Genomic DNA, 23,722 nt, shown 5'->3' with positions numbered 1-23,722 from the left:
CACCCCTAACTGACACAGCTATGCTGGTATAAGTTTTAAGTGTAGACCAAACCTGATCATCACTCATCTGCTTGCAAGTGTGGATTTTTGCATGTTCATTGCAGTTCTTTTAATCTTTTTCTTCTAGGCTTTTACTTTTATTTATTTAAGTCCTCCTTGGTTTGAGGCTAGAATAGTGAATTTCTTTTAAGACTAAATTATATGAACTTTAGTCATTTCTAGCTATAAATAATGGGCCAAATTAATCCTGGATGCAATTCCATTAGAGTCAAAAGACAAATTTGCTTCATAGTGTTATTTGGCAGAAGGACAGTAGATTTATTATACATACACATTATACACTCAGACATATGTCTGAGGCCAAAAATAAATAAATAAATAAATAAATTTTAAAATCTCATTTTCTGGAGCTGTGGAGTGAGACACATGAGTGTTAATCTGGCAATAGCAATATTCACTATTACAATGCTGTACCATTCCAGTATTCAGCTCCTGGGCGCATAGGATTGTTCAGTTCTATTGTCAACATTTAATAGGAATTATGTGGAAATAGTTCTAGAAATACAGTCAATCTAGCTCTGGCCCCTAGGTCACATCAGTTCAATTTAGTTTACAAATATACTAGCTCACATCACAGCCTCAGCATCACTCAATCTTTCTGCTTCCCCTCAATGAAATAAACCGAGGGCACTTATGAATACAGGCAATAAAACGAAGTCCTTACATTCACTAAGCCATTTATTAGGATCCAGCATCAGGTACTGTTTGGTCACCTCCAGTTCCCTCATTAACCACTCGTACTTGGCCCTGACCTCAGCAATCCTCTGCTGGCGATGCTCCAGGATTTTCAGCTTGGCATTGAAGCATATCAGCTCCTGCCAACCAGGAAAAAGAAGAAGGGAAAGAATAGGTGAAAAGGGGAAGAAAAATCCATGCTGGATTCAATCAATTTTCCAGTCAATAATAACCACAAACCACTTAACATGGAAGTAGGTATAGTCACTGGCCAGAATAATAGGTGGTTTTATTTTTTGTTCGGTTGGTTTGGTTTTTGTTCTTCACAAACGAGGCTAGGATATACAGACAGAGCAGCAAAAGCTAATAGCAGCTATAATTTCTTAATAATGGGCAACATCTTGAAATCCAAATTAATTCAAGCAAAAAAGTTGCTACAATTCATTTCATTAGAAGTTTTTTTTTTTTGAATAAGGACATCAGGTTTTGAGCAAACAATTAAGCTCATCAGAGAAGGAAATCCATCTCCAGCTGTGTTAAACCACAATGCATATCTACGTGCTACGTAAGTAATAGATACAATATTGCAATTCTATAGTAAAGAGAGCTGATAAAAATCAAAATTTCAAAAACGTTCAACAAAAAAGGAAACAGTTTTGTGAACATATTTGCATTTTTGACAAACTCTAATGAACTATAATTAATACTTGTATTTTGAAAGCCTCAGATATTTAGGGTGCTGAACAACAATTTAAAATAATGTACAATCTAACTCATTATGAAACAACAATAAAACAAACTGAGAAAAGCCAAATAATGTGACATGATTAAAAAAAGGATGGGGAGGGTCGTAGACAAAGGTCAAGAGAGATTATCACAGAAAACTCCACAGCTGGTGTACATGTGTAGCTCCATCGACTTCAAAGGTGCTTCACTTCACCAATTTACACCAGTTGAGGATCTGACTCTTAGACTTTCCAGATGCTTTTTAAAAGATGAAAGGGATGAGCGTGGGAGGATGTCGGGGGAGAGAAAATTCCACACCTAAGAGCCACAATGAGCAAAAGCACAATCACCCACTCTCCCAAACAGAGATGGTGGCAGGGCACAGAGGTCAATCAAGATGAGGATCCTGAGCATGTGACAGGCATACATGGAAGTTTCTCATAAAAAAAAAAAGCCAGCTTGGTTTGCAGCTGCTCACCTATGAGCTTCAAGTTTTGTTTATTTGGAACCTGATCCTGCGAGATGCTGAGCGGATCCCGGAAGTTGCTCATCACCTTTCAGAATCAGGCCTTTAGGATCGAAATGGAAATCAGTCCTTTGAGGTGCACTCACCTTGCTGTCCCCTCCTCGTCGCCGTTGGAGTCTCTCCACATCGTCTATCTCATAGACTTTGATCTCAAAGGGTTCACCCATCCCCCTCTGTGCACTTCGCAGTGGGCCATCTACCCAACGAACCCCTGGGCTGTTGGCAGGTTTCCTTACCGGGGAGGTTGCATCAAGTGACAAAGCCGGGATGAGCCTTCGTCTCTGAGAACCTAAAGAGTACATGAATTGTCAAGTTATGTTAGCATAGTTAATTCCTCTCATTTCTGCTCCTTCTCCAAAAGAGACCTCTACACACACGTAATATATTCAACCCTCTTAAATAGAAAGCGGTAAGAGAGCGAGAACCTGAAGACACGAAGGTTTGGGTTTGCTTAACTCTGAACATAAAACACCAAGTCACTAAGACCCAGGACACGAGATAGCCCCAGTTTGCAAACACCTCTGTGCATGCTTTACTCATATGCATACATTTACTGGCGTGCAGAAGTTTTTGCAGCGGGATCAGGGTCTGCTGGTGAAACTGGCCTAACATGTTCTACGATGGTTTTACCAGGGGTTCCCTTGACTAATGTGGATTGATTTTTTTTCTCTGGGAACAATGCTAGCCAGCCCGTGCCATAGCCTGCCCCCACTAGGGAATCTAAATCACTTTGGGGGACAATTTCAAATGGCTGCCAACCTGTCCTTTGTGCCAACTTCCATGAAAAGGCAATGGGAGCTAGGTGTCCAACTATTATCTGTGCCTTTGAAAATCTCCCCCTTCATTATTATATGATGATTAGGGGGATCAAACATTTCCTGTATGCACTGGTTAAGGAAACAGCGTAGAACTATGCCTGCAGCAATTGTGCTCTAATTTGGTTATCACCACCATAGCTTCTATGCTAGAATTTTTCCAGAAACTCTCTCACTGGGGCACTCACACCATTGCAGCTGCAGCAGTGGTAGGCATGACATAGTAATACTCAGTACTGCTTGGTGAGAGGGCCTAGTGGTTCAAATACCAGCAGTTCCCTGCATACGGTTTATGTTAGTGGCACCGCTGCTGGTGAGGTCAGTGCAGCGGTTGAAGAGTTTTAGAAAAAAGGCCAGTATAGACAAAGCTGATGCAGTGTGGAAAGCTTCTACTGTACTACTAATTGCTGTAAATATGGTGCTAACCTAATGGCGAAAGAAAGCTAGAAAGGTGTGTGTATAGCAGTGGTTCTCGAGCTTTTGTACTGGTGACCCTTTTCACAGAGCAAGCCTCTGAGTGCGACCCCCCCCCCTTATGAATTAAAAACACTTTTTTATATATTTAACACCATTATAAATGCTGGAGGCAAAGTGGGGTTTGCGGTGGAGGCTGACAGCTCGCGACCCCCCATGTAATAACCTCGTGACCCCCTGAGGGGTCCCGACCCCCAGTTTGAGAACCCCTGGTGTATAGGATGATGGGAAGCAGAGAGAGAGACTTACACGGGCAGAGGGGAAAAAACAGTTATATTTTTCTTCCTGGCTTAATACAGTAAAAGAGACAGATGGGGTGAGGGGGAGAGGGAAACATGGTTGGTTTATTTTCTAGCTGACAGCTACTGCAGTGTTCTTCCAGGAGAGGTTGGGGGAGGGGAGAGAAGCAGCCAGCCAGCCTGAATGAAACCATACACTGGCTCTCTTGGCTGCAAGGACCCAGCCTGGTGCCAGCAGGGGAGGGATACAGCATAATCGTGCACAGATTTTATTTTAAAACCAAAATAAAATCATTTAGAGGAATCTCAAAAACTGCCTTCATTTTAAGTTCAATGTAAATATCTACTAAACTACTGCCAAGGTGGTGTTTGGGTAAAAGCTAAAGATCTATTGACCTGCCAGTATTTGCATTTGCAAATAACAGAATTAGGTCTGATTTTCCACTAATGTTTGTACACCAGGCAGAAAAATAGGCAAACAAGCATGTCTTGTCCCACTGATTTAGGGGGCTGCAGGTTTGAAAATAATATTTTTAAACACACAATTAACTGACATCGGTATGCTAGCAAGCCCCAGTGTAGATGCAGTTATATGAGCATAAAAAGTCCTTTTGCTGTGATAGTTTATGTTGGTATAAGCTATACAGTATCAGCAAAAACACGCTTTTGTTGGTATAAGCTGCATCCACAGCAGAGGATTTCGCCAGTATAGATATACCTGCAAACCCTGGTACAGGGTGTCATGCTGAAAAAACAGTGTGTTATCCTGTAATTAAAGAGGCGTATCATAATGCAGACACAAAAAGGGGCAGAGTTAAGCTTCTATGTACAAACTTATCTTTGGTCTTTCTAGTAATAAAGAGCTTCACTTTGCAACTCTAGTGCTTTTTTCATATACTTTCTGTATGGAATTTTCTAGGTGTTTTAAAAAGGAAAAGGATAAAATACAGTGATTCCATGGAACTATTTGCTAGACAGCAGATGAACCTTCTGCTCTGCACATCATGGACCTGATCCAAACCCTATTGAAGTCAACGGAAAGACTCTGCTCAGTGAGGCAAGGACTCCTGTAGTGCACAATCCTGAACCGCCAATGACAGACTTGTATTCTCCTTTTCATATAGTATGCAAGTGTGCAGATCATTGTCTCATTCCATGCATCCTCTTACAGATCACATTTCACATGCACCTACGTGGTAAAGGTGAAACTCCACTTAGCTTACCTACTCGTGCGTATGCAGTGTCAATGGAACACTGGCAGATTGTACGCAATTTGTAACACAGAACCAAGTTTGTTTGGACAATATACACTACTGGTATGTCATTATTAATATTTACACGGTGCCTTTCCTATGGAAATACTGAAGCATGCTACAAAGGTGGGTAATTATTATTGCTAGTTGAAATTTAGCTAAACATTTTTTTAAATGAAAAACAGAAATGAAACAGTTTGTGGGAAATTTTATTTTGGTCCAAATTTTCCTTTTTTTTTTTTTGGTCAAAAATTGAAAACTTTTCTGTCCAAATTTTCAGTTTTTAGTAAAAATGTTTGGCTTTTGATTCAGTTTTCAAGAAATAAAATCTGATTTTGGTTTTCAAAACCCAGATATTATTAGCCAAATCCATTTTTTTTGAAAACTGAAAAAAAAATCATTTTTTTCATACCCCTCCAAATATTTTCCCATTACATTTAGAAAAAAATATGTTTCGAATTTTTCCCATGAAAAATAATTAGCATTTTCACTTACTCTCGTTATTAAGGGTTTATTATTTACATAGTACAAATGAGAAAACCAAACCGCAGGGGGCCTAACCATGTACCACCGAAGTCAGTGGAGATCATGGCAATGATTTCAATGAGCTTTGGACCAAGCTACAAGGTTATGTCTATGTTACCATTTATGTTAGTGTAGCTCTGCTAGTGACAAGGACAGTGAAAGCACTAGTTTAAACAGGCTGATGCTTTTTTAACCACAGTGTCATCTAGGTTTGCTCTGGTGGTGGTTAAAGTGAAACTCTCTAGTGCTCCCAGAATTCCTGCTGGTGGTGGAGTTATTTACTTATTGCATGATTATTCCATGTTATGTTCAGCCTGCATAGGCAAGAATAAACTATGTACTAATATGACTTGGCCACAACTTGTGTAAACATGTAGTTTAAATAGGGCCTGAAAAAGTCAGGAGGACTGAGTGAGGAATAGAATCCAGATCTCCTGACACCCAGTCCCCTACTCTAAGCATTAGATATCGGTTTCCTTCGTATTTTTCATACCCTTTGTTAGCATCACAGTACAGTAAAGCAATATCAACACATCCTCAACTGAGAAAAGGGGCTGATTCCCTGACAGGTACTGGAAGAGGTGTGAGACAAATGAGACTAACAAATAGTTTACTGTCTGTCCAGTCCTCAAGCAGTTTTCTGTGGCTTACTATAACTGAAAATGAAGACTACAATCAGTGATGAGCTGCCAGAATGTTAATAACTGGTTCCCTACCGGGTCTTCGGTGGCACTTCAGTGGCAGGTCCTTCAGTGCCGCTGAAGACCCAGAGCGAGTGAAGGACCCGCCGCCGAAGTGCCAACGATGACCCGGTAGGGAATCGGTTATTAAGCGCCGCCCAGTGAGTACAAGCCCGAGACCCCCACCCTAACTGCCCCACAGGGCCCCACCCCCAACCCAACTCGCCCCGCTCCCTGTCCCCTGACTGCCCCGACCCCATCCACCGCCACCCCGGCAGACCCCCGGAACTCCCACGCCTACCCAACCCCCCCCATTCCACATCCCCTGACTGCCCCCCCCACGAACCTCCACCTCCTCCAACCGCTCCTTGCCCCTTATCCAACCCCTCCTCCCAGCCCCAGCCTGGCCCCCTTACCATGCTGCTCAGGGCAGCGTGTATCGATGCCGCGCGGCCCGCCGGAGCTCGCAGCCCCACCCCCTTACCATGCCGCTCAAAGCGGCAGGAGCTGCCAAGCTGCCCAGGAGTGGTCCAGAGCGCTGGCGCTGGGCTCTGTGAGAGGGGGGAAGGCAGGGGAGGGTCCGGGGCACCCTCCCCAGCCGGGAGCTCAGGCGGGCTGGACAGGATGGTCCTGCGGGCTGGATGTGGCCCACGGGCCAGAGCTTGCCAACCGGTTCTAAACTGGCTTCTAAATTTAACAACCGATTCGCGTGAACTGTCGATTTTACTCTTGATGATGCAGCTTCATCTAAGGCCTGATCCAAAGCCTGAAAAGAAGCCCACTGAAGTCAGGCCTAGGATCACTGTCGCTCCCTGATGTCTTTTTGGCTTCACTGGTTCCTGCATGCTGGATTGTCCAGCATGGGCTCATTTGCAGGCTCAGAGTTCAGGAGTCACAGCATTGTTAGTTTGAAATCTCAAACCATTTGGCAAAAAGTTAACCTAGCATAGGGGGCTTGGAGACAAAGAGTCTGTCTCTCCCTGACTTGGCCTCTCTCTTTCTCTCTCTTTTCTGTTTCAATAACTTTATTGATATGACAAGGGCTACCGGTGTTGCCAAAGTGAATGCAGGATGGGAGGGCAGACCCAGAGAGAACTGACCAGTTGGCATAGATAAATGTGGCAATGGCCTGACAAGAGACAAATGCAGCACAGGCGCCGTTTGAAATGACATGACTAAATTGCAAAGCTTAGAGTGACCTTGGTCCAATGGCTCCACACAGAGACAACCAAAGGGAGAGACCAGCTGTTAACCAGCCAGGAGATTAAACAGCACCATGCCAGAGAGTGGTAGAATTCTTGCATAAGAGTATAAAGGAATAACCAATTTTGCTAAAACACTGAGGGCTTTACTTACGCATTTAGAAATGTACCATGGCACCTACTCTGTCAAGAGCCTGGCACGTTCAGGTTATAAGAAATCAGTTATAAAATAACAAAGCACTAGCCTTTCAGCTTCAAAGAGTATCACTCTCATTTGGTGACAAGTGATACCAATTTTTCTCCTGACTCAACCAGTCCACAGCGATGAAATTGTTTTTAAAACTAAAGTGTAGCAAATTAGGAGATTGACTTGCAAGGTGTGCAGCACCTCCCGCTTCCATTAGGAGTAGAGGGCGTTGGGTACTCCCCCAAAGGCTCTCATCCTATCGCAGGATCAAACATTGAAATTTTTTAATCTGAGAGCAAAGCTGTATCTTGCTACTTAGTACATTGGCAATTTTATATATTCATGGAGTTATAGACTTTAAGGCTGGAAGGGACTATTATGATCATCTAGTCTGACCTCCTATATAGCAGAAACCAAAGAACGTCACCCAATGAGTTTTGCATCAAGCCCATGTGTAAATGCATACATCCATTTTCGTGTCAGAGGGGGAGATGTATTAACGGTGCTTATGTGTTATTTTTAGTGCTACAGGGGTTCAGTTGAGCACAACCAAAACTCATCCTGATGGGAACTCATGCTTGTGACTCATTTAGTATCACCTCTGTATAAAGCATTTAGTTTGTATTGTCTCCAGTGTGCCTGTGATTGTTAACACCAATTCTTTATGTAATTGGTGCAGATTTGGGTTCATCTCATGGAGGTGGGACATGCCTCCCTATGGAGATTCAGGGCTTGATTCCAATGGCACTTATAGTGGTGTAACTTCACTGAATTCAATGGAGTTACTCAGGATTCACATTGCTGTGAGGTCAGAATCAGGAAATCATTTGGAAATAGGGGGAAGAGGTCACAGGTGTGTGTAGCAGAAGGGTGGTTTTGCTTTATAGTACCCACACATCCCCATTTGACCCAGTGCGAAAAAGGAATCATATGGTCCAAAAGGTGGTTTACATGGGCTCTTATATTAGGCCATTTGTCCCGGTGACCATCACTAGGTGGACAGGCAGAGTGGACAACAGTGGCAGAAGCAGAGTAAGCAAATATGAGCTCATTATGTTTTCCTAGTCAGGATTCCTGTCTGGGCTGCCAGTGGGTTACCACAATAATCTGGCTGTCTGGTCTTTGTTCCATCAAGACATTAAATAAACACAGGCAGAGAGACCTGATCTGGGTGGGTGGACTCTTATGTCTGCATGGAGTCCTACTGAAGTAAATGTGGCTCGGCACAGACACGGGACCGTCTGTGCAGATTTGACTGCAGGATCAAGGTATGTGGGGGGGATGGGAGAAAGGGTCAATGCTCTTCCCTTTTACTGACTCGGGATGATATATCTTTGCTTTTTGGCATGTGTTGGAGAGAAATAAAATGAAACAACTCCTGCATGTTTGCAGTGAAGCTGAATGGAACCTAATCTATTTAAAATATGCATTGATTAATGGGCTGCTTATTAGCCTGGGTACAGAAGGTATGGTGTATCTTGACAGGAATTCCTACTGCCTCTAGTCCTTCCATTTAGTCTCTGGGGTTTATCTGATTTCACATTAAATGGGTTGGGTAAGGAGATACATCCAAAGCAGCATTTTAGGATGAATGCCACAGAGCAGGTGACAGCTTGCTCATCCATGATAACACACAAAGACAAGGATTCAATTGTTCAAACAAATATATATTTTTTCTTTAAAAAATACCCGTTTGAAGACACATGTTTATTAATGGGCTCTATGGGGCTGGGAGCTCATAAATCTTTACTATATAATTAATAAAGTGCTTTGTAGCAGACTACAATGCACCACTCCTCTGCTCTCCAGCACGTTGCTTACAAAGGCAACTGTTCAACCTGGAAGCTTGGCAGGATTAGCACATATCCATCCTCCTCCCTCTCCCTCCCTTCCCCCCCTCCCCCCAGTAGTGGGGACACACAAACACACACGGTGCACAAGCAATCTGTTCAGGCCAGCTGAATCTCCAACAATATAAAAGGGAGTCATTTGTTTTCCATTCGAAAAACTAAATAGATATCAATACCTCATCTTAGAGCAAAAGAAATCCAGTCCACTGATTCCACTGCCAAACCAGTAATAGTGGTCTCAGTTATAGTTCAGCATAGTGTTTACTAAATATCCTCTCCTGCATCTGACTCTAAGGCCAGGTCTACACTACAGTCCTAGATTAACATAACTACATCACTCAGGGGTGTGAAAAATCCACATCCTTGAGCAACATAGTTATACTGACTTAACCGCCCACATACACAGCACTATGTTGACGGGAGGGCTTTTCCTGTTAACACAGCTTCCGCCTCTCGGGGAGGTGGATTAACTAGGCCAATGGGAGAAGCTCTCCCATCGGCATAGGCGTGTCTTCACTAAAGCACTGCATTGGTGCAGCCGCACTGCTGTAGCGCTGTACGTGAAGACAAGCCCTAGGACCTTGTCTTCACAGCTAAAATAGGTACCTATTTTACCTCAGGGTATTAACGTGTGTGAACTATCCCATGGTAAAAAACACAGTGAAGACCAGGAACTTTATTTTTACCACAAGATAAACTAACAAAGTCAACCACAGGTGGGGGATAGTGCTGATCTCAGCTAGTTTACCTCAGGATAGCTCATGTGTGTTAGTTACTGCAATGTAAAAAATATACTTTTTTTAGCGTGACAACAAGGCCTAAAGCTTTGTCTACACTGTAGAGTTAATTCAAATTAGCTACACCCACATTAACTCCTTTCGAGTTAGTCTAGGTTGAGTGAGAGCAGCCACACTGTGAAATAACAATTTGAGTTGCACAGAGTGACGGGGTTGGCAGCTGATGAGCTGCCTATTCCCCCTGAAGGACCAGCCAATTTAAAAGCCCCATCACACTGGAGTTAAGGCATTTGGCTGGGACTCGAGTTAGGCGCAACACTCAAGTTATAAGTCAAATTAACTCTGCAGTGAAGACAAGTGTAGAAAAGATGTCATCTACAGACAAAGGACTCTCAATCAACTAGGTATTTTATCATAACTTGAAGGATATGAAGAGCCGAACTGAAGTCAGTGGAACTAGTCAAATGTTCTTTGCTAAATGCGTGCCTGAAATCTTAAAAGATAATGGGATTTGCATAGGTGCAGGATGTCTCAGTGTTTTCCCGGTTAGATAGCTTTCTATGGGCAAATTCCAGTCTGAATTTTTTTTTAAATTATTTTAGATAAACGTCAAACAAAAAAGAACAAAAATAAAGTCTCCATAAGGAGCAGACTGTGTGTCTCCCGTGTAACAGCCTGCATCTGAACTCTGTACAAAACAGTAGCTGCCCCCTAAACATTTCAAGGTCCAATAAATAGAAAACAAAATCATAACTACATGCACCATGACGCCACAAGTTTACATTGGAAGTTCAAAGGGGGAAGAAGATACGATACAGAGCAGGAGCCATTCATTATTACACTAGTCGCTGTTAGAAGTAAAACTGCCTTTGTGTACAGATCTGATGGTTCAGCATTCTCCTGGCCAACAAACCATATAACTGACCTGAATGAGATTAAACATCCCCACACTAAGTAGTGTAAAACAGTAAACCCCAACACACACAATTTGTTCTACCGCATTGTTTTCAGAGAACACTTTCCTCCCATTCGAAATAGCACTGGCTTTTAGTGTCGCTTCAGGCCTTTTGTTTGTTTATGAAGACAGTATGCAGAGTTCCCCCTGCTGTTCCCCACCTTCTAACAACCGGGCTTCTGCTTTTATTATTTGAGAAAGCAAGACTGATTTCTCCTCTCACTCCTCCTTCCTGTGGGGTGTGCCCTTGCAGTCAGTTACCCATGACTGGATCGCCTCCTCCCTTTTCCTTTGACCTTCTTCCTCAATGTTTATTTTATTGCACCCTTTCCCCCATGCGAGTCCCAAAGTCTCTTTCTCTGCTTTGCTGGACTGTAGCATTTGTACTGCAACTTACACAGCTCTTGGTCCTCCTCTCAGTGACACTGGTACAACTGCAGTGGGGTGGCGCCTGTGTAACAGAGTGGAGAATTCACCCCAAATGTTTAGGGGACAAATTACAGAAAGAGACATTGTGAAGCACAAAAGAGGCCACATTTATGGCCGAGTTACCCCATTGCTTCCCAACCCATCTTGCACTCACCCATCCCAGTACCCTGGGTTACATAAAGGTAAACAAGTTGAGCTGGAACAATTCAGAACAAAAAGTAACAAATTAATATTTGATTCTGAGACAAAGGTAGATTTCAGATTTCAAAAGATGACTTTAGATATATTTCTCCACTTTGGCCCCAGTACCTGATAGTGCAAAATATTTAGAGCCATATTCTCCTGACTTACATTCTATACAACCAGACTGAAGTCAGTAGGAACAAGGTGTGAATCAGAATTTACCTTTACTCATATGTAGGAATGCAATTACCCTCACAAACTTGTGCCCCTGCATAGAGACACTGCATGTACATGAAATTGGCATAGATTCAGGGACCTCCGAACATTCTGGATACCAGGCAATTGCCTGTTTTTGTCAATTTCCCATTACTCACCCTTTCCTGATCACACTCCCCAAACTACTGCTTCCTTTTGGAAGCTTGTCTGGGGCACAGTGTTCAGAGCCAGTGAATGAGCATGGCTGAAACCCAATCAGGATGCAGCACTTCATTTAGCCTGGCAGGTTGACATGTACTTTGGGAGAAGTCCCAGGGAAGATGTAGGTCTCAGCGGTACAGTGCTCAGCACCCACACATTGCTAGCAAAAAAGTGCCCATAATATAGAGATTTTCCTAAATTATGGCTGGCCTTTGGCTCTGTATGTATTTGTCAGTTTCATGACACTATTTATATGGAGATGACATAGAGCAGTTTATTGTCCTAGGCATTATAGTACTGAAGTAAATCGATTCACCAGTCACTTTGCCAGTCAAGCCAAGGACAGGGGACACTACTAAGACAGCATCAGCTCCAGACAGGACAGTGGCAGAGGCATTTCACTGAGCTAATTCTGTGCCAACCCAGCGAGCAGGTTTTATTTACACCCGCCTAATGGTGTCTGACTCAATCATGCATGTTACATGGAGCCTTCACAGTTCACAATAGCCTGCTGCCATTTCCTCTATTAAATCATTCCTATGTTCATGCAGCCGAAAGCTCAGCACCGGCACGCAGTAGTCAAGCGTGTAAAAAATGATTACTGTGATCCCTTTCCACACAGATCTGTGGCATGATATGACCTGGCTTTGACCTGGGAAAATCAATGCTGTTGTTTTAATGAACAACAACAGAAAATAATTGTGGCTGGGGCCCACTCACCCCCCTCTGCAATCCAGTTGACAGTCACATGTTCGAAGAGAGTCACCAACACACAAAGATTAATCTCCCTTTATAATTCTTAATGGCACCAGTCATGGTGGGGGATAACGCAGCGTGTGAATTATCATCATTGTCCTTATTGTCATCGGTGGTGGATGTGGACAAGTTAAGATGCAAGGATTGGAAATGCCCTTTGGCTTTATGGTGCCAGGGATATTTTGCAGTTCTGAGCTTATTCAGGCTAAATGTGAACTGAATCCCTTTTCACTTGGATGCAACAAGAAAAGCTCTGTCTCTGTGTTTCATCATTATTGCTAAGATCCTGTTTCAGTGCTGTCTGAGAGCAGCAGCAGGTTTGAGCTGGATTCAAGTTATTTGCTGCCCACAGATTCAATCCGTGCCTGGTATTTTCTAGTATTTTCATTAACAGAAATAGATCTGAAAGTTCTTAAGAGTTTAGGCGTGTTCAGATCTGGAGTATACAGAACCTCTGAGCCCCCATTCTTAAAAACATCTCTGACTCCAGAGAAACCTAGAGTTATAATGGTAGGATGTGATGTGAAGAGACTACAATTATCTATAATTATTGTCACATTGTGACAGTCTGTCATTTTTATGACGATGTTTAGAATCATGTAGTAGTTTCCTCTACTCTTGGTGGTGAAACTTAGCACCAAGAAAGAGCTGCCAGCAGTCATGAAACTTTTACTGCCCAACCCATACAATGTTTCAGCAAGAAGCTTTAATTATCTACAGGCCAGAAAGGTTCCTGATATAGAACAAATTTTTTAAAAATCGTATCTTGGATTTGTTAAACTCTGGCTGGAGATAGAGACCAACTGTCCAAACCCCTTTAAAAGCTGGGACAGTTCAGATGTGAATCCAAACATTGTTACTGGGACCTTGTATTATAATGAACCCAAACCCCTTTAAATATTAGGAAAGTCTGAATTTTGCAGCTTGGTTCCACCCCCACTCTAGATGAGCCTCATTCAGAAGACTGGCTTGTACTTTTCGTAAGGATTCTTTAGCTTCTTGTTTTTTAATGACCACTGACGTACAATAGTGAGTAAGGCAAAATAGGCCCAGGCTGACCAAACTTGAAGGCCCTATATACAGCAGCTTCCTCCCAACCAAGCCACCTGGGGAGAATCTCCCTCCTCCCCAGATGGACTCTTGTCTTCCTCTCATGCCTGAGTCCTGATCTTTCCCCCAATGAGACAGCCCATCCCATCCCATGCCAGCAGGCAGGCAGGCAGCCAGCCAGCCAGCAGCAGTCACTGCGTGCCTCTGACTCACTGTTCTGTCTAAGCCCCCTTTGACCTTGAAACCCAGATCCTAAAGATCCAAGTATGTTCCCCTGCTGAAACCAGCTCTGATCCACATGCTTTTGCAAACTGCCAAACTCAGATTTGCTTTGCTTTTCAATTCTCTTGTATTAAGTAACTTTGACCACTTTAAAAAAAAAAATTGGACTAGAGAGAACCAGAAATCTAAACACACACATACTCCTCAGGAGAGAAAACCGTCCAGCTCTGAACTAGCATTGTAAGCAGTAATTAGTCACAGACATGCCAAAGGCCTTTGATCTATCCATATAAAACACGGACATGAGACTCTTTTATGCACCCAAACCAATTCCAGAAAGGGGAAGGGGGATGCCCAAGGAAGAGCTCTGTGGTTTCCATAGAAAACCCTCATCCTGTTACAAATTGTACCAAACGCTCCTCTGTGCTATTGGCCCCATGAGAGGGCTCATTACAGATTCTGCCAGTCTGGAAACATCATAGGAGGCAGGTACCAGGAACCAATAAATAATATACACAGGGGGGAAAAACCAAGGAATTCATATATATTGTATGGGAGTTCAAGTGAAGCTTTGCTATACAGTGTAAATCTAATTACAGGCCTGGATCCTGTTCCATCCTTACCTCATTGCTGCCAGGAGCCATGCACCTGGAGTTAGAAGTAAAGTTTTTCATATGCCTAAAAAGCTGGATCTCTACACCCAGTGGGCCAAATTCAGCGTTGAGAGTGACTTCAGTGGGAGCTGTGCCTGTTTACACACAGACTGAATTTGGTCCACTGGTTTTCAGATGCTAAACTATATAGAATAACAGTGATTAACATGTATGTAATATTTTTTTCATTCTAGAATCCCAGTGGGTTGTACCAAGTTGGACAAGAATCATCCTGTTTTATGATGGGAAACTGAGGAATAGAGACATTAAATGAGTTGCTCAGAGTGACACAGTGAGTCACTGGCAGAACAGAAAATGGAAGGTTTTACAACTCCCAATCTGGTGCCCGGTTTGCCACCCTGCCCTGCCTGCCCCTTAAAGCCGGCATTCCTGATATACTGTCGTGACTTTGCAAAAGGGAGTTTGCTTGGAGTATTTTTCCCTGGTAACACAAAGGAACCACAAATGCACTTAGCCTTTACCAATGACATCAAGGGAGCAGAATTAGGCCATTGCTGCATGCTTTTCAAATTCCACCCCCATTTTTTAAAAAATGATCGTTAGCTTATAGTTTGCATTTATTTCTATCACATGGGTACTGCTAAAAAGAAGGAGCACTGGACATACAGGAGACTTGTGTTCAGAAGCAACCTTTGCACTTTGGTTCTCTGGGCTGGAAGAGATGGGAAGTAGCTATGTTGTGGCCTATTCTGTGTGTGGGGATCAAGAGCTGCTGACTAGTGTATTATTATTATTATTTATGTGTATTACCGGAGTGCCCAGGAGCCTAGTTATGGACCAGGACCCCATTGTGCCAGGCGCTGTCCATGGGGAGGGTTCCCTGGTGAGCAAAGTCTGGTGTCAGATAATATAGTTTTTCATATGCCTAAACTCCCTCTCAGCATGTGTGTGTGTGTGTGTCAGTTTTGCCTCCTTGCTTTCAGGTGTCACCAGCCTTCACTGCTGCATAATCACATCCTCCCAGTTGGAGGTAAGTGACTGAGGCGCCTATTCACTCTTAGTGAGGAGCAGTTAATGGTGGAGGGAAGAAACCAGAGAATAAGCAGCTGCACACATGCTAGGAGGTGCAGAGGCGGGACAAATAGACAATTACAAATCAAACCTTCTGCTCTGCTGTTCTAAAAGGACAGTGGCATTGATTAGGGGATGTGTGATCAAGTCAAGTGAGCTCAAGACCTGGAGCCAACCTGCCTGAGAGCTAATCCTGGGTCTATCTAGTCAGCATTAGGGAGAGGGTGATTCTGTGGCCTTGGGCCAGTTAGTTAATCTCTCAGCCTGATTTTCCCCATCTGCAAAATGGGGATTATAATAATACTTACATCACAGGAGGATTAAATAACATTTGTACAGTGCTTTGAAAATGTACAGCCCCATATTAGTGCTAACTGTAATTATAATTAAAATCCCCTCTACCGTAAGCAATCATTTCAGAGCAATAATATACACCTCTACCCCAATGTAATGCTGTCCTCGGGAGCCAAATAATCTTACCGCGTTATAGGTGAAACCGCATTATATCGAACTTGCTTTGATCTGCCAGAGTGCGCAGCCCGGCTCCCCTGGAGCACTGTTTTAACGGGTTATATCCGAATTCATGTTATATTGGGTCGCGTTATATTGGGATAGAGGTGTTCTGACCTACTAATATTATACTACCAGTGTTAAATGCTGGAAAAATTGTGCAACTTATTAAACCGATCTATTAACTTCAGGGAAGAAAGCTCATTGGCTTGATGATGTAATCTTGTAATATTTCAGTTTGAAGAGTGGGTGGGAGAATATAATGGAAGATGGTTTGTGTGCTTGTTTATACTGCATATACAATGTTAGGCTGCCTATGAAACACACACTTACTTAGATCCTGAAATTTAAACCAAGGCTAAACCTATAGATTATGAATTGGCTTTATCTTCCAAAAGCTGCCACTGTATCTCTGATACCTAGGCTATAACAACCAATGCATAAGTATCTACAAGTACAAGTAATGCACTTAAGAACATTAAAATAACAAGATCTTAATCACAGAAAAAAAAATTCTGTCTCTTCGGTGTGTCAGAACTTCAAAAGTAATTGTGAAATCTGACAAGACTACTGGTGATTCCCTTAAAGGCTCTTTACGACTTCTCTTAAAGGGGCTTTCTGTAGATTCATGTTGATTATGTCTGACAACTAGCCTTTCTGTTAATAATAATCATAAATAAAGTGGACAAGGTCACCTGACCTGAAATGAGCATATCTATACTGCCGTATCCATTATAGCACAGTGGATCTTTGACAGCAAATCAAACAGGGTCCAATGCTCATGACACCATGCGTTAAAATAATATCCACGCTTCAAGAGCTGCACAGCTTTGTATGTTTTTTTTCATAAAAATATTCCTTAACAGAGATGTTTCAGACTAGTACAAACCTACAGGAAGAGGATATTTATGTAAAAAGAAATGTGCCAAACCAGTCTGGTTCTTGTCCTATTATAATAATATATGTATGTTCATCATAACATTGTTCGCCTTTACATCCCAGTTTTTCCTTCATCTTGATACTGCACTGAAGTCATAATCCTATTTTATGGCATCATAAATCAGTTGACATGTGAAAGAGTGTGCTACCACCAAACACAGAATTATGGCTTCACTACTGCAGGGCCAAATACAAAGAGGACATGGGTTGTAAGAAAGCTACAGCTTTGTCAGTGGCCAAGTAAATGTTCAATGATGAGAAATGTGTCGACATTGAATTCATTTTTTAATTTTATTTTTAAAATGTGTAAAAATTACTGGACCTATGTTCAACTCACTCAAAACAATATGAGAATTGGTGAACCAACTATATAAAGAATCAACCACAAAATTAAGCTGTTAAAAATAGCACATATTCCCTCTCCACACAGCCACCAGTCAAAAGTCTGAGTAAGCAAATGAGCTTTACAAAGTGCTCTGAGAGGTGTCAACATGCTCAGGCTCTGTTGGATTAACAGGGTAGACAGCTTCCAGAGATGAGGGCGCTCCACTGAAAACTATGTGCCCCAAATATTCAAATCTTGGGGCCATTAGTGATAGTGACTCATCTGAGCAAATCTATGACAATGGAGCTTGGGCAGAAAGGACCTAAACCACACAGGAAATTAAAAATCAAGATCAGTCATTTGGATGGCAGCCAAAAGCCCCGACAAACTCTATGTTTGGTGAAAAAGAGGTAAGAATCGGGTCAGTTTTCACTCTGCTTCAGCACTGGATAACCCTGAGCAGCAGCAGAGGCACCTGCGCGTGCTCTGTCTGCAGACACAGGAAGACCACAAAACTTCTGCAGAAGTTGATAGCCTTGCTCAGGAAAGTTCCCTACAAGCCCTGCTTATGATTTTATTAGCCACTAATCTTCCATACGACCTAAGCAGTTGGACCCTGTAAAATAATGCTTTATGCGTCCCAGAAGAAGTCCCAGATAAAATCTATAAAATTGATAACAAGGGCTGCACATCTGCTTCTGTCAGCAAAAAAAGCCTTCCTCCCACTTTGTCTTCTATACCTGGTAGCAGAGCGACTAGACATTCCTGAGCTCCACAAATGATCCTTCCCTCAGATCTCCATGTTCACAGTCAATGGCATCATTTTCAACCACCTTATAGCAATCATCTAAGAGGCAAAGCTGCTGCAGTTGAGGACCCAAGCAAAGACTAAATGTGAAGGTGTGCTCCAAGGACATCATAGCTCTCACCCTCCATCCCTGGCTATCAAGAAACAAAACTGCTACCAAATAAAAAGGGGGTAGTAGTGCCCTGACACTCTTCCACAGTCATCATCCAAACAGAAGGCTCTCCTCACCCACATCTCCCAGGACAGCTACTGGGAAGTTGCAATCCCTATTCACCCAGCCACTGAGATCATATTGATGAAAGGGGAAGTGAAATGAAAAAACTAAGGAAAGACCTCCTCCACAGAGAGTCACCCATCTGCCACCTAGCTCCCAGTACCATCCACGCAGACTCTTTACAACTGTCAAAGTGAGAGGTTGCTGGTACCTTCAGCCCTCTCGCTACTAAGGCCAAACCTCAAAAATGGAAACCAAAAAACAAAATGTCCCCAGCAAAATATCCCATATTACCCGGACAACCTCCCAGCAATATATAATTTATTGCGCCCTTTCCTCTTTGCAAGTCCTATTGTCTCTTTCTCCCCTTTGCTGGACTCTAGCATTTGTCCTGCAACTTATACAGCTCTTGGTCCTCCTCTCAGTGACACCGGGGCAACACCCACCAACCTCTGAAACCCCATAGTTACAACCAACCTCAGTTCTTGCCCTCACGACATACATCAGCTGTCCTCTCCCTGCTATTCACCATAATAAAAGCCTTCAATTTTTGACTGGTGTTTATCTATTTGACAGGTATTGGATAGGGTTTATAGAGAGGGTGGAGGGTTTGTTTCCCGGATTGATGAAGTGTTGGAAAGGAGCTTTTTCTGCCCAAGTTCTTGTCTGCATGATTGTTTCCATTCTGATGGGGCTACATTGTAATATATATTACATGTAAGAACCATGCATGGGCATCTTTTTGTGACTTTAAGTGCTAAAAAAAACCCATCACTAAATATTTGAAAATAGTCCCCATTATAAAAGTTGCCCTGCTTTCAGGAGAAGGATGCAGTAACAGAAACTTGAAACAAATAATCTATACTAAAACTGTTGCAATGGAAATGCCTTCATAAAGGAAATGTGGAACTGAGCAGGGCTTAGTAAGTAAAATCTAAAAAGTTCACAGCTCAAGGGCTTGTCATTAGAATGACCCTGTTTCTAGTTCCAAACGACCACATTAAACACAACATGTGTTCTGCCATTGACCTAGATACCCCTCTGTGCAAGCCTTGCGCCCAAGAACTAGCTAGCCTGGTGGTCAATGTTACATTTGGACACATCTGCAAACATACCTGTGTTTGAGCGTTTCTTTTGATTTTTGAGACTTCGGCACCTCCCGCTGACAGAGCTGCTGTTCTCACTCATAGAGTCTTGCGCTGAAGAAGCACTCCCTGTTGCTTCGCTGTCTCTCATCATACTCTCATAACCACTGCTTCCCCCACTGTGGTAGAATAGGGCTGTTTTCCCCATGGCTGGCGGCAGCTCCCCGCTCAGGACGCTGCTGTTGTCACTTCCATGACCACTGCTACAACGGTGAGGCTTCCGCGGAGGGGTGATTTTGCTATAGGGTGAAGGCAGCATATGAACAGCTGGTTTCTCATCTCCATGAAGGCCACCTCGCTCATCTGTGTCCGAGTTTCCACGCATTTGTAAACCTCTGGCACTCGTGCTCCCTTGGAGCAGTTCAGAAATCCGTCCATTGACAGCTCTGAGGGGCAGTTTTGAAGCAAGACCAGAGCCTCTGTTTCTGCTAAGGGACTGAGTTGACCAGGACATGTTCTTCCCATTGGGAGGCAAACTTGAACTCTGCCCCACAGACTGAGGCAGAGACTTGGTAGAAAAGCTTAATGTTTTGGTGGTGGAAGCAGACAAACTTCGGGCCTTGGGACTTGCCAAAAGGAGTTTGCTAACTGCGGATATCTTAGATTGGCTGGCCTTTGGGGAGGCACCTGCAGACTGGGATATGCCTGAGTTTGTTGGTGAGGACACTGCACTGCGGCTGAGGCTCCTCCCAGCCCTAGGCATGGTGGTATCTTTTCCAGGGCTCATTTTGGAGCTTACTGAAGATAGGCTTTCTGCTCTTTCCAATGACAAACACTCATAGTGGCTCACAGTGGACCTGCCCAGGGAATTGGTCCTGCTGGCTAGCTGTTCAAGTTTGGCACTAAATAACTTGCTGCTGCTATTGTTACTGGTGTCAATACTGGAGCCCTTTTGCTTCCCATTCAGCTCATCAGGAAAGCTGGCCGGAAAAGACACTGATTGGTTGGATGGACTGCTAGTGCTGCTGCTACAAGCGCTGTGTTGAGGGCTGGCCCTGTTCTTCTGATCCAGGCTTGATTTTCTCACAGGAGGCAGCGGAGGAGTTCCTTTGGGGCGAGTGAGAACGCAGTGCTTGGGAGAAGCGATTCTTCTTTCTAGGGTAGCCTTACAAGACTGGGAAAGAGAAGGAGAACCCATTCCATTGTTCTCAGCAGCACAGTGATAGAGGACAGCATCAATTTCCTCCTGCTTGCTGACCTTCTGGAGCACCCTAGGGAGACTGCCATTCTTCAAAGCATCCAGGGAATGAACAGGGCTCTGGGTTGCAGAACTTGGAAGTCCCATCTCACACCCATCCACAATCCTCTTCAGAGGATCAGAGCCTGGGGAGCTAGAGGTCTCCCCACTGCTGCTACTAAACCTGTCAGCTGAGTTCTGTTTCTTGTTCTGTTCAGGGTTGGCTGGACCAACTGCAGTTTCCAGCCTTGGCCCATCGCTGGCCCCAGAACTGTCTTTTTTCACATCATCTTCCCTCTTTAGCCAAGGGTCTTCAAATTTGATTTCCTTCCTAACATTAGACTCTTTCTCCTCATGGGGTTGAGCAACTTTAGCAGCTGGAGTTACTGCAGATGTGGCTTCATCAGTCTCTTGTGCCTTAAAAGGACTAACAGCAATACATGGATAAACAGTAATGTTGGTCTTCATTGGGATGTAGCCTTCACAACTGCTTAGGCTTGCTGTGTTTGAGATTGTGACAGTAGTTTTCCCCAGGGCTGATATTTTGCAACCCTTGAGGGGTGGGACTTTACTGAAAGTTTCCTCCCCCATTTCTGACAGTATGAGCAAATTGTCAGTCACTGGATTTTGCTTGTCATTTACACAAATCATGCTAGTATTCTGTATGGCACCTGCAAACTCAGAAATAGGGGGCTCTGCCATAGCCTCACCATGCCCGTAGCATGCCTGGGCTATGAAACTGTGGCATGATTGTTCACCATCACTCCCTGTGCTCATTTCACTCAGCCACGAACTAATGGATGAGCGTCTGCTGCTGGCATCCCGGGCTTTGTCATCCAATCCTAATTTTGGAAGCGGCACGAATTGTGTTATGCTGACCTCAGAAACAGGAGCTGCATTGGAGTAACACTCAAGGTCTTCACTAATGCTACTGATAATACTAACTGGCCTAGACCCAGAGGCCAAAGCCTGCACAGAACAGTCACTGTTAAAGCTGATGATGCTGGTCGGGCGTCCATTCTCAAGGACCCCACTAATAGTTAGTTCTTCAACCAGGGTGAACACCAGCTCATCCTCTCCATTCAGCTCTAATGGTTGCTGCACAGTGACCATGGTGGTACTCAGAATCTCCTTCTTTGATTCTGGTGAAATATTATGTTCCTGCTCTTCATCGAGAATGGTCTCTCCAAAATCCCCACTGCTGGAGGATACTGACTTTTTCAAGATCTGAGGACTCATTCCCACTGGAGGGGTCCGGATCTCTGGCTGCAGCAAAGATTCACTAGATACCATTCCAGAGTCCTTGCTCAGGGGTGATGGTGCAGGGCTGGGCAATACCCCTTTCTGGGTGTAAACCTTGCATCTCTGGGAAGGAGAAGTTGGTGGCTTGTATTCTGATGTCTTAGAGAGGCTCGCAATGCCAAGCCGCGGTGAACCCATTGGCCTAGGTTTGCCTTCTACAAAGCCACAGGTATTGAGGCTTTCTCTGCTGCTCTGCAGGCTTGTGCTATGGGCTAACTGGGAAGAGCTAAGCTGATTACTCGAGCTGCCAGTTACGCTCCTAGGAGAAGGAGGAGTTGAAATGTTAGTGAGAGCTCCAGAAGGAACAGGGGAGTGATTTCTCTGAATTTTGTTGGTTGTTGCATTTATATTTTCCCTGACTTCCTTCTCAGGTTGCTGACAGTCGGCGGTGGCATCTTCCTTATCCGATGCTGATAAATGACTGAGACCTGCCACTTGGCTTGGCACAGAACACTTAGACATCTGATCTGCGCTAAACTGAACAGGCAGCTCTTCAAATGGAAATTTGTTGCTCTCCTCACTGCCATCGATACAGTCCAACCTCTCCTGAAGCTCAGCAAAGGTGTTGCACTTCAGGCAGTCTCTCTCAGACGTGCTGGAGTCTGTCTCACTCACTTCCTCCAGTTTGCCCTCAGTTTTGGTCTTCTGCAGAGCAGGAACTATAGGGACAAAATCAGGGGGGCCTTCATTATCTGTCAGTTCCTTATCAGAGAGGGCTGTGCCATTGGGGCCAACATAAATCACTGTGTCACAGGACTGTTCGCTGCTGGAAGAATAATCAGGATCACTTGATAGGTGCAGAATAGGGAAGTCTGGGTCAACTACATTTCTAGAATGGAAGGGTCTCAACTGGGTTGGCCTCCGCATTCTTCCTTCTTCACAGGAGCTTTCACCTCCAGAAGAACTTGATGTGTACTGTGATTGGAGAGCAAACGAAATGTCAGAACCACAAACAGCTTCCATAAAACACACATACAGCGGAATCCCAACTGTAGCTGAATCCTAAAATGACTGAACAATGAATGGTGTTGCATAAATGCATGACATATAAAACACCAACGTGCTCGGTAAAGAATTGTTATTAACTTTGAGAGGAAGGGAGTTAAATCCAACAACAAGAAGAACTTATAGTTATATTGTACCCTTCATTTAATTATCTCAGAGTACTTAACGTTTGGTAAATCTTATTAGCGCCATTTTGGAAACTGATGCACACAAAGATTAAGGGTCTTGCCCACAGTATTATCATGAACACACTGAAATAGATCCATCTCTAACCACTAGATCATGCTGCCTTCCAATGAATGCACTGAATGCATGCATTAAGACGCTTCACTGAATCCAGTCTTGACCAAAGGAACTAGATAGCTTTCTAAGGACTTAACCGATAAGACTTGGCTGTAAAAGGAGATCAACCTCACTGTTCAAATAATGCACAAAAGACAAGGAAAATCCAATTTTGATCACAACACAGACTTGGGTATACAGTGTGTGGTGTGCATTTCTTTCTGTGGTTAGCTTGTTGTGACTTGGTATAGATGGAGTCCATTTGATGGTCTCTGCTCAGATTTATCAATAATCCATGTCATCATTTTAAATCATGATCACAAAACTCACCTGTTATAACAAGTTAACAGTCCAGATTATAAAAGGAGC

General features: G+C 43.6%; 1 protein-coding gene across 4 annotated transcripts in view; it reads right to left on the bottom strand.

Annotated features, from left to right (window-relative positions):
- Positions 1-23,722, bottom strand: part of KIF26B (kinesin family member 26B) — a 416,197-nt gene that overhangs the window by 9,599 nt on the left and 382,876 nt on the right. For all 4 annotated transcript variants that reach the window (XM_005300552.5, XM_042848410.2, XM_042848411.2 and 1 more), the window contains 3 exons: positions 19,558-22,981; positions 2,074-2,276; positions 725-875 (listed from right to left, as the gene is read on the bottom strand). In XM_005300552.5, coding sequence (XP_005300609.2) covers positions 725-875; positions 2,074-2,276; positions 19,558-22,981 — 3,778 coding nt within the window. The remainder of the gene's footprint in view (positions 1-724; positions 876-2,073; positions 2,277-19,557; positions 22,982-23,722) is intronic.

The sequence above is a fragment of the Chrysemys picta genome, chromosome 3 (genome assembly GCF_011386835.1).
Source record: "Chrysemys picta bellii isolate R12L10 chromosome 3, ASM1138683v2, whole genome shotgun sequence".
NCBI classification, from domain to species: Eukaryota; Metazoa; Chordata; order Testudines; family Emydidae; genus Chrysemys; species Chrysemys picta.
This window is presented reverse-complemented; position numbering and strand designations above follow the sequence as displayed.